The sequence below is a fragment of the Lygodium microphyllum genome, chromosome 27, assembly GCF_053477565.2.
Source record: "Lygodium microphyllum isolate KBCC chromosome 27, Lygodium_microphyllum_v1.1.10, whole genome shotgun sequence".
NCBI lineage: Eukaryota > Viridiplantae > Streptophyta > Polypodiopsida > Schizaeales > Lygodiaceae > Lygodium > Lygodium microphyllum.
The window spans coordinates 114444801-114456778 of NC_141161.1; the positions used below are offsets into that span (position 1 = coordinate 114444801).

The following is an 11978-nucleotide window of genomic DNA, read 5'->3' on the forward strand; positions in this document are numbered from 1 at the left end:
AACTCCGTGGGTGAAGGATTCTCTCCTTTGAAATTTGAAATGACTATTTTCTCTTTGTACTCTCTCTCATATTGAGGTGGCTGCCAGTATGGTGCTGTTGTCCAGTATGGTATCGTTGCCCAAAAGAGTTACCAAATTGTGCATATGGGGTTTTCTGACCATACTGCTTACCATAACCCTGTGGCTAGAAATAATGTCCTTGAGGCTTACAATAGGTGTTGCTCACATTGGGAGGTTGTCCATGGTACCCTTGAGGTTGTCCATGCATAGGAGTGTTGAATGGTGGTTGCTGCCCACTATTTTGTTGTGGCCAACCATAATTGGATAAGGGGCTTGGCCTATTAGGCTACATTTGAGTATGAGAATTGTGTTGTGGCTGTCCATAGGAGTTTGGGGCTAAAATCACATGCCCTTGTTCATACCCACCAACATTTGGTTGGGGATAAAATTGCTTGTAAAATGAATTGCAACCGTGGATGTCTTCCTCATGTCTAGAGTTTGCTTGAACCCTCCCGTGTGGATCTTGCCAATGTGGCTGAGAATAGGCCTTTGATTGATGGGGCTGGGATTGAAACGAAGTGGGCTGAGCAAAATCTTTAGCCTTTGATGATTCCCCATTCTCAAATTGTCCTACCACCTTTGGAATAGAGGGTTTGGGTTGCTCTTCAGCCAAATGAGGATGTGGGACATAAGGATCAGCTATGGGTAACATCTTTTCACTAAAGATAGCCACTAGCTTGTCAATACCCATCCTCATACCATCAAGGCCTGATTTCATGTCTTTAATATCATTTGAGAGTTGTTGTAGACTGTTAGAGTTCATAGAAGCATGAAACATCTCAACACCATTCATTGGTTGATTGATAGGGGAATGAGTGGAGCTTGCATCAACCTCTTCATTCTCATAGTGCATACGGTATATAGCTTCTTGAGAAGTATCATGTTCACTTCGTTCATGTTGGTATTCTCTCATCTCTTCATTAATGGTGTCCAAAATAGGGTCTATTTTCTTATTCCTTGCCATGAGTCAATTTCTATCGTGTATATACATCAGAAGAAAAACTCGATTATCTTGAGTTCTAGAGCTCCGAATAACAAAATCTTTGGCTCTGCTTGAAGCTTGAGAATTCCCCTTTCAAACAAGCTATCAAATGCCAAAAGTGGATAAGTACAAAAAATTATGTAGGTAGTTTACTATTGATGTCTGAAATTTTGTGCAACTATTAAATATCATGTTCTAGTCATTTAATGACCTGTACCATCAATTTCAAGCAATACCAGCCATAGAAACCTATAAGAGAGCTCCATACATCTGCCCAAGCTGAAAATATTCTCTGAAATAACCAAAATGACTAAGTAATCCACTTTAGACTGCCAAAATCAATGATGACCTACTTGCATACTCTATCCCAACACTTCAATGATGATCCAATGTGTCATTGTCATAGGAGACATACATATTTCTTCCATGCATTTTCCTTCCATAAATTTTCCCATTCAATGGTTGCCAAGCATTTTTCAATACATGAAGTAACCACTGCCAAATACATCATGCTGTAGGCTAATTTCTTGTGTCTTAAGTTTTGTACCTGCACCTAAACTTTGAATGCGTGGGATCTGAGACTCAAGGGGTGTGCAAAGTTCCCTCTCGAGCCGGGTTGCGCTCCCCTTCAGGGCCCTCTTGAGTAGGGGAGGGTCACCTCTCTTTTGTCCTACCAACTCGCTCGTCATCCACTTTTCCTCGTGGGCATATACATGGCAGTTCAATGCTAGGCTCTAAAAATCAACATGAAATGCATGGAATAGGGAAGAATTTGATTTCCCTTTTATGATATGCAAGAATTTGAATAGAATAGGTTGGAATTGAAATGAGAATGGGTACGAGATCACCTCAGCAAGGGCTCACTACTTAACAAATCTTTTCCCACTTACCATTGGGTAGAATTTACTTATGACAAAGAAACAAATAGGGAAACCAATCAATGTCAGGGTTAGGCCAAAGAAATTGAGAATTGGAACACTAAGAAGTGATTAATTCAGTGAATAGAAGTGGATAGGTATTGATCAATCACTATGATAGAGTGAGGCATTTAGAAATGATTAATTTAGTTTGATGGAAGAGATTATGCAATGAGCACTCACTACATTAACCCTATAAGCTTTCATGAAATGCATTTGATTGATTGAATGGATTTCTTAATCAGTTAATCCCTCTTCAACAATTGGACTAAGCTCATTAAGAGGATTTAAAGAGAGATTAGAAATTATTAGTGTACCTCTTTAGCTTGTAGGAGAGTGTTGTTGTGGATGAAGTAGCCTCTCATCAATAGTGCTTAACATCAGTAAATAGAGCTTGATTTCCTCTTCAATTTCATCCAATAATGCCCAAATTCAAGAGTGCTCCATCAATGAATAAGCCTCAACTTCATAGACTCCCATGATTGCTCCAAATAGCTTCAAGAATGGTAGGTGTAGACCAAATCCTTCTCTACTTGTTGTAGAGCATGAATGACCAATGAAGAGAGATCCAATATAGAATTTAGACTCCAAGATTTAAAGGAAGAAGCCAAATTTCTAATGGCATTGAAGGTACATGCTGTCCATTACCTTGCCTTGACCAATGTTGGCTCCAATCCCTTCAATGTCGGGCCAATGTTGATGAAGAATTGAGGGGAAGTACTTGAGGGTGCTTCAAGGATGATTTGCCACCAAAATCCCTTTGATTTGCTTCAAAATTTTTGAGAATCTTTGATGTTGTCCAAAACAGTCATACCTAGGGTTTATTGAGAGAGGGGAAACTCCAAGATGGACGAAATCTTGCTAAAGCTTGAGGAGAACCAAATGCCACATATAGTAGAGGCTTAGTATAAGATCTATAGAGCTTTTAATCTCCAAAACTCCTTCACGTGAGGCAGGAGTGTGTGTTGGCGTAGATTGCGACAGCACATGTAGCACACACTTGTTTATGGAGGCCAAAAAAAAATCATAAAGGTAGCTATCAAGCTATTCAAATGGAAGCTCAAGACTTGGGGATTGAAGTTATCAAGTCCTTTTGCAAGATAGAAGTCGAAGAGAGGAGATTGGATCAGTCCATAGCCATGGATTCTTGAGGGAAGCTTGAAGGGAAGAGAAGAAACCCTCACTTCTTGAAAGATAACCCCACTTTTACCTTCACTAAGTACTGTAGCTCTTAGTTTGTCCCACTTACTCCAAATTTTGGTCCAAATCTTGATCACGACCTGCTAATTTGATTCGAGCCTGCCATTTCTCCACAAGGTAGTGCAAAGAACCTCCATCTTCAACTCTGTTTGTAGCAGACCTTCAAATATAACTCCGGTTTTGATGAAATCAAGTCATGTCACTCAATCTAACTACTCAAGTCATGTCATCATCGCTCTCCCTAGTCTATGAAACTGGATCTAGTATAAGAAAATGACTGCTGACAAAGAATCTAACTAGTGCTCTGATACCAATGTAATGAAGCATTCAACCATGAAAGGAAATCTAACTAAAATTGTAATTGATATGAAAACAACAAGAAAATAACAAAGAACTATAACATCAAGACATCTTGCCATGTATTAGTGTTGATGGTTCCAAGATACATGACAGTCATGGCTGATGCTTCAACTAGCAAGAAGGAAGCTAACTTCAAGAAAGTAGACAACCAAATTTAGTGAATGAGCCAAAATATGTCTTCCCTTGGCCTCTTGCCTTCTTTATTCTAACCCCCATTTCCAAAGTTAAGTGCTATTCACATAGGCAAAGTCTGAATTTACAAGGGCTGGAATTTACATGCTATAGAACTAACATGATTTCAAGGTGCAAAAGATATCAATGTATTTTCCTTCATGACACAACACCACCATCCTGCTCACCACTAACAAGTGCCATGGGACTGACACTGAGCTAGGAGGGGTGTAATGTTAACCCTCAAACCAACAGGGTGAAGAATCCAAAAAATCAAAAAATCTAAAGTAGAAGACAAAGCCAAGGAAAAAGTGGAATGGAGGATGAAGGTACACGAATAAAAATTGGGAAACATAAGAAGTATGAAAAAGTCCTAAATCAAGGAGAGGTGCACAAGAAAAAGCACAAGTCAATACTTTCATAAAAGAGTGCAAGGTGCACCTTGGATTTATTTTAAGAGTAGCGGGCTCTGACCCATGCAAATTGTAAAGGTGGATGGGCGGTAGGAAGGAAGCTAAGAAGATAGGAGAGCAATGGAAAAAAGGGCCTAGGCTATGGCGGGCCATGTAAAAAGGGGATGACCATCCAAATGAGATTTAGAGCTCTGTATATAAAGTTCGAAAGATGAATGAGAGCTCATTCTTTGGTGTGTGGCAAAGTGGATTCTCTCTCTCTCTGCTTTTCTGTTACTTGTTTGTGAGTGAGTAAGTGAGTGAGTGAGTGTGTGAGGGTGAGGGATCTTGGAGCTGAAGCCTTCCTCCATCTCCTCTCTTCTTTTTATCTTCTCTTCTCTCATCTCACGCGCAGCTGTGGAGGATGGAGCTTGGAGGTGGAGGTTTGAGGATGCTTGAGCTTGCATCAAGAATCGTGGTCCAGGAGCTATTGGAGTGCTTGAGATAGGAAGAAAATCGATTGGGCATCAAGGTAAGCTCACTACACTCATAGAGAGGGATGGCACGTCGGCTATGTGAGAGGTAGCCATTAGTGATCGCTTGAAATGCTTGAACAATAAGCGGTCCGTGGATCTTGGCAGTTGAGCTAGTGCTCACCTCTACAGCATGGATTATGTCTTAGTTATATTTGTTGGTTATGATGCTACAAAAATCAAGAATAAGATGTGAGAAGATTACACATTCCACAATGAAAAGAGGAAGGAATCCATTGAGACTCGTAAGAATGTGTTGTGAGCATGTATATCTTTTTCTATTTATCAGATTTGTCAATGATATGCATAATATGCATTATGTGGGATCTATTTGTATTTCATGGATAAACCACTCATGGAAGATGAGTTTGCAAGGTGGTTTAAGTCTACCTTTGGTCTAGGGTGTCTCTTATGGAGTACAGAATTGTTTGTTGGGGTTTTTTTCTTACCATGATCTCTTCAAACATTGAGAGGGACTTTATTTTTGTCTCTCTAGTCAATTTCAACGGAGACCTTGTTTATTCTATGCCATGGAAGGCAAAGTTTAACCTTGATGAGGTTCTCCACTTTGAGTGCCTAGTATGGGTTAGCCTGGCCTTCTAATATGGCTTGATAGTGAGATTATTACTTTGGTGGGTATGCTTGGCAAGAAGGTGTCAAAGTGCTTTTTGTGAAAACCAAAAACCCCTAGAAAAATTATAGATAGGCTAGATTTTTGTTAGCTTAATTTTTTTGTGTGGTTGTTTGTTTTGTCATTTTGTAGTTAGATTTTCTAAGTTCGTTTAGCTTAGGAATTGTTTTCGTTAATTTTTAAAGATTTTTTGAGTGTGGAAACTTCATAGACATGGTTGAGATTGGAGTTTTGTAGATATATTGGAGTTATATATTATTTAGTAGCTGTGGAACATATTGAAACATGTATATTTTCTTGCCTAGACTCTTGTACACCACAAGGATTATGGATTCATAGATATTTCATGTTGCACTTGATTATATTGTAATTGGTGATTGTCACTTGATCTTATCAAACACTTCCATGCCATGGATTGGGTTTATGCATGTTTTGTATCATCATTAAGCACTAGCACAGCATGAGGCCCGCTCCAGCTATATGCAATCAATTTAAGATGCACATGCACTTGAGAGAGCACCTTCATTGAGCACATTGTTTCTTGCATGCATGGGAGTTGGGATGTTCATCACCGAGTCAAGAATCTATGGTCGGGTGGAAAAGGTGGTTAGGTGAGTTTAAGGGTTGTGTACCTAGCAACATTATAGAGCAAGGATCATTGATCACTCACTTATTAGCCTCATCTCGATTGCAATATTTGAGAATAAGAGGGCATCGATTATGCAGATGATTATTATAATTCCAAGAAAGAGAAAGAAGAATATGATGATGAAGATGACAACAAAGACAATGACAATGGTGATGAGAATAATTAGCAAAGGACTAGCCGTTGGGGAGTTTTAAGAAAACAATGGTGAGTTAGCTGAGCGATGGAAGGCTAGAGTATTAGCATTGGCAGAGGAACAACAAGGCCATGCTCTTCACATTTTTTTAGAAGGTAGTGACAACAATGGAAGTGGTGTTGGTGCATTGTTTGGAGCTTGCTAGGCTGTTCTAACATCTTTATCCAAGTGCTAAGACCCAAGGAAGGTTTAATCTTTTAGTTAGTATAACAGTCAATGGAACATTCAATTACAATGGTGAAACGAGGATGTTGCAGAGCTTTGATTAGCGTCTTCTCGCAAAAGTGTTGACTACGCTATTGGGAGAGGGGGCCACGAATAGGGGCGAGGGGAAAATAAGCTATGGCTACATGTTTTACAGACACTAGAGAGTGTGGTTATCAAGCAAACTCATGATGGTGTAGATATAGTTACCTTAGTCCTTTCCCGAAACTATGAGGGAGATCCCTTCATCATACTTAGCACTGATGAGACCAACATGATTTAGTCATAGTAAAAACACAATAAGGATCAGAGTGGCCAACTAGATCTAGTCAATGTCATAGTCATTACTGGGTGCTTGGATGGCATTAGCCAAGCTATAGAAGCAAAACTTCAATTGTGCAAACAATGGACACTAGAGGAGAGAGCAGTTTTTGAACGAGAGCATAAGAAGCAGTCACAATAGTTTACATTTTTTGCAATACTTAGTCGGATGCATTAAATTGAGCAAAAGGTGGCAATCATTCCACTCAAGTACGTTTACTGTTGTGATGGTTTGAAAAATGATGAAATCAGAGGATCATAAGTGAACACATGGTGATATTAAGGATCATGGTGGCAAAGATTTAGAAGCAGACAAAGAGGAGATATGGCAGTTTTCTTTTCACTTCCTAGGATTGAAAAATTGCAATTGAAGTGGATTCAAGTTTATTTCTATGAGAAGATATTATTTCCAAATGGATGGGCAAGACGAGGCGAGGGTAATGAGAGAGAGGTCTCTAGACGGATTATTTGAGCTTGCGCTAAAGATAGGGAGCTTAAAGATGTAATAAAAAAGGGAATATTACCTATTTTGAAGAGAGTATTTGCAAGAGTATTGTCAATCTACTTGTAGCTTGCCCTAACTCTACTAAAATTCGTAAGCTTTATCTTTGGTATGTGCAAATCAATATCTCTAATTTTTTGCCACAAATGGTAGCAACACATAGAAAGTGCCTCAAAATGTGAAGAAGAGGTACACTGAGTTGAAAGTAGCTCAAGTGAAGGCAATCTATGTGGATATAGGTTGCTATATTGGAGAATTTTGTGCTTAGTTCAGAATAGAGTTGGGGGAGGTGATAACCTTGAATTGATATGCTGAGTCATTAGCATGAAAGATGGCGATGTCCAAGTGTAAAAAGCTTGAATAAAAGCTTTTGAAAAGCTCTGAGCCTAAAGAATTCATAGAGCTATTTGTTTTTTCTCAATGTTAAAAGTGTTATAAGCTTTATGAGAAAGCAAAGCATTTAAAGAATAATTAAATGTGCTTGAAAAATTTTCTACATAATGAGAGTGATGAAGGAGGGGCCCTTGCTCTTCCCTTGTTACTCAACTTTGTGTCTTGTGAGAGAGAAGTGAGTGGGGGGTTGCAAACAAATCTTTGGAGACTTGTTTGTGTTGAATCAAATTTGTAGAAACTCGGATGCCAAAGGTGGTGTAACAAATTTCAAAGATGTATGAATGTGATTGTTATTTCGGAGTCAAGTTTAAATGTTTTGATCTTGCTGATGCTTTCCCTTGAGTTTTATTGAGGTTACAAGAGGCATAGTTATTGGTTTTTGTTCATGTGTGAATTGTGTTGTGTTCTAGAAACTTTGAAATTTTTCATTGTGAGTCATCTTTCAACAAATTCAATTCCCTGACCAACACTCCTTGATGTCTTATTTTTGGGTTGTGAAAGAGTCTTATCTTCTATTACCGCTCACTAAACAACACTTTATGTTGCATATCTTGCATCTAATAATGGAGCTATGAAGGCCAAGAAGCATGCATCAATACGTTGGGACAAGCAAAAGAAAAGCACTAATGTGTTTGGAGGTTGACAACCCTAATGGCCTGGAACTAGTGGTCAAGGTCTAATTTTCTTCTTTCCTAGATACAAACTTTAATTGTAGAGGTCTTGGTCACCATGTAAAAGAGTGTTCGGGTAAAACTATGCCTAAAGAGAAGAAGACTCAAGTCATTGACTCTCTGATGCCATTGAGAAGAAAACTCTGCTCACTATAGAATATGGGAAGATGCAGAGCGCTACAATGACACTAAAAGAAAAGTCTAAGCTAATTGTGATATTCTTGAGGTCCTGAGTGTCACTTGATGAAAAGGGAGAATCCAAATTTGATAGTGTTGAGACTCAGAAAGCCCATCATGCGCAGAGTCTTTCACTTTCCCCTTGAGTGTTAGTAAGAATGTGGTGCATGATAAAGAAAATATCCTTTCCATAGGGTCTAAGGGGGCACACCCAAGAATAAGAGAGAATCACTTAAGAACTTGGCTCATCAACCACTTGTTGATAAAACCATTTATGTTGTCTTGCATAGTGCTAGTGAAGACGGGGTGGATGCTCCTAATCATAAGTAATTGGGGGATATTGTAATTGACATTGATCACCTAGAATGTTTCTAGATTGGTTACATTGGTTAAAAAGAAAGCATCCACCTCATTGCTAAGAAACATAAAGCGTGATGCACTTGCACTCAAGAGGTAAAACTTGGACCAAAAGAGGATTATAGATAAATCAAGTGCAAAGGACATATCTCATTTAGTGATTGCTATATGCAAGACAAGAGAGGAACCATGGTGGTGGTTAAAGAAACTTTGAGCCCTTCTTATTTTTTTCAAAGGTGATGGCAGTCTTGTTGTTGTTGTCACTATTGAGATTGGCACTGAGAAATGCTTCCATGCTTTAGTTTATGGTCCAAGTGCACCTGTAGATAGAGCAAAGCGAGTCTTTGAGTTGAAATGCAAAAACTTATACTAAAAGATAATGAGATATTTATGGGTGATTGGAACATGACTTTGCGCAATTCTAACAAATCACATGGTTCTACCTTAACGTTACGCACGGAGAGATACAATTGGCATGACTTTGAACCAAGAGTTGGTAGACTTTGTAGTAGTATTTAATGGTGGAAATTCCTCTAGCTTCACTTGGCATAATAAGCATTACGAGAGAGCATCCCTTCTAGAGAGGATATATCTAAACAAGGAAGCATGGTGGATTCTCTCTAATGCTAAAATCACTCATCTCTCAGTATCCATCTCTAGCCATGTTCATGTGCTTCGCTCTTTCAAGACTAATCTTGTTTTGGCAAGCAGGGGTGCCCCTTGGCCCCCTATTATTTGCAATTATCACTTATCTTGACTTAAGGAATTTGAACTTGAAGATTAGCCAAGGGCTTATCAACGGCCTCCCTATCCATAGGAGGAATCATTTTATCACTTAGTTCTTTGTAGATGACAATTCTAATCCGCTGAAAACAAAAGATCGGTCTATGAAGGAATTCCTAAATGTATATGGTAATTTTTGTGAACTATTCAAGTATTTTATCAGTAGTGCCAAAATAGAATTAGTGCCCTTGAGCTTTGATGAGCCTCCCAAGTGGATATTAGATCTTGGCTTGAAGATATACAAGTAGGGACAACCATTTAGGTACTTAGGCTACCCTTTGGGGATTGGTATCCTCATGAAGAAGCAAAGCACAAACTAGATTATCTCAGAGGTTAAGAGCAAGGTTGATGCTTACAGAGGGAAACCCTTCCCCTTTTTAGGTAAAACAACTGTTATAAAGGTCGTGATGGCTTCTTCTACCACCTCTCTTGCAATGATACTAAACTTTAGTCAACGAACATGGTGTCAGGTTGAGAGGTTGTTTGCTAGCTTTCTCTAGAATAAGGAAGAGGGACAAAGAGGATGGAGGTCTATTCCTTGGGATCACGTTACTAGCAATGAATAGGAAGGTGGAGTAGGGGTCCCTAAACTTAGTGTTAAAGCTACTTCAGTGATGTTTGGTGTGCTTAAAAGGTTTGATGCTTCTCAATCTTGGACATTCACTCTTAAGGTGTGGCTGGAGGAGTTTGACAAAAAGAATATTGGCCTCACTAGCTATGTTTGGTATAAAACTCTTCTCATTAGGAGAAAGATCAGCATTCCCCATTCTCAAGTAGCTAAAAAATTGTCCCAAGCATGGCAATCAATATTAGGAGATGCCTTACAGAGAGGCTCATAGGACAAAAGAGGAGACTCATCTTCAAAGCAAGCCATCTCTTTCTTAAAGCATGCTTTCAATCCTTGAGATATACTTGAGTTTAAGCAATTTAGGCTGGCCAAAAACATATATTTTTTTCACGTACTAACGTATCATTTGGGTTGCACTATGTTGTCAATTATCAGCCTGTTTGTCAAGTGTTGTTTGTAGAAGGTTCGTTAACTCTCTCTCTCTCTCTCTCTCTCTCTCTCCAAACATCTAACACGAGACTCGACCGCGGCCATTTCATTGTCGTTAACTCTCTCTCCGTCTCTCTCTCTCTCTTTCTCTCTCTCTCTCCAAACATCTAACACGTCAAGACTCGACCGCGGCCATTTCATTGCTCGACAGCTTGCCTATTGTAAGCACTATCTATTAGACTGAACTGACCAAAATTCTAGAAAGTGTAAGTTGTACGCACTCGTGTTGATGATCGCGTAAAGCACATAGTCAGTACTCAGGAAGCTTTCCCATTTCTTACTAAATTTACAAAGAAACAATAGCATCAATAAAACAATAGCATCGTGTGCCGGACAGAACAATGTCTCGTTGTTGCTTCAGAGTATGATCAGTCGGAACCGTATTCAGCACGGTGGGCCGAGCAATCAATTCGGTAAGTGCACATACCAATCGATCAGTCACTTGTGGAAGGGGCTCTGGAGCATGGAGACAGTGGAGTAGGAGACCTGGAAGGCCTGCGCGAGAATGGAGGACGGAATGCCGGAGCCGAAGAGGATCCCGGGGAGGGAGTTGGTGCCAGGGTTAGCAGAACTGAAGGAAGCCAGGGCATGGGCGGAGGGGCCGTAGCTGGCAGGGTTCATCTGGAAGTGAACGAGGCCCTTGGGGAACACGAACAGGTCGCCCTTCTGCAAAGTCTGGTTGTACATCTTGTTGGAGGTGTCCACCAGGCCCACCAGCAGGGTGCCGTCTAGCACGAACAGGAGCTCCGTGGCGCGTGGATGCGTATGCGGCGGGTTCAGGGAGCCCGCCGGGAACTCCAGGAAGGCGGCGGAGATGCCCAGCCCCGTCACTGCCGGGAACTGGTCCTGGAAGGCCTTCACCGGCTTAAACATGCCCGCCGACGCGTTGGCACCACCTTGGAAGCCCTTGAACGTGAAGAAGCTGCCATCTATGTCGGATTGGCTGGTGCCAGCTGGCAACACGAAGTCCGTCGTGGCCTCTGGATCGGAGCCTACCGCCAATCCCACCCATGTTGTCGCTACGCAGATTGTGAGCATCAGCAAACTGAATCTAGAGCTGGCCATAGCATACAGCGATAACAGCCGCGGAGCAGTAGTCTAGTCTAGCTTTGTTATATTAATTGTGTGATGAGCGATGCTGACTGCGAGCAGGACGCGCGGCCAATTGTTACTGCTTGCTGAAGATGTCTTTCAGCAGCTGCAGGTCCTGCTGCAGAGAGGGATAGGAACTATCTTCTTTCATCGACAATATATACTACGCGAAGGGCACCTCCCCTGCTATGCTGCCCTTCCCCGGACGAACCTCTCAGCGCGCCGGACGGAGTTAACGGGATGCCACTTGGCAGCCTGATAGGAACCACGCGTTTTTCCCGGCCTAATAGTAATAATATTTATGATCAGCCTACCTTTGTACTATTTTTCCTA

General features: G+C 40.7%; 1 protein-coding gene across 1 annotated transcript; it reads right to left on the reverse strand.

Annotated features, from left to right (window-relative positions):
* Nucleotides 1–10858: 10858 nt before the first annotated feature.
* LOC148012728 (putative germin-like protein 9-2) lies at nucleotides 10859–11778 on the reverse strand. Its single transcript, XM_087669280.1, has one exon. It carries the CDS (start codon nucleotides 11616–11618, stop codon nucleotides 10992–10994), a length of 627 nt encoding a protein of 208 aa, XP_087525406.1. The 5' UTR covers nucleotides 11619–11778; the 3' UTR covers nucleotides 10859–10991.
* Nucleotides 11779–11978: the final 200 nt, after the last annotated feature.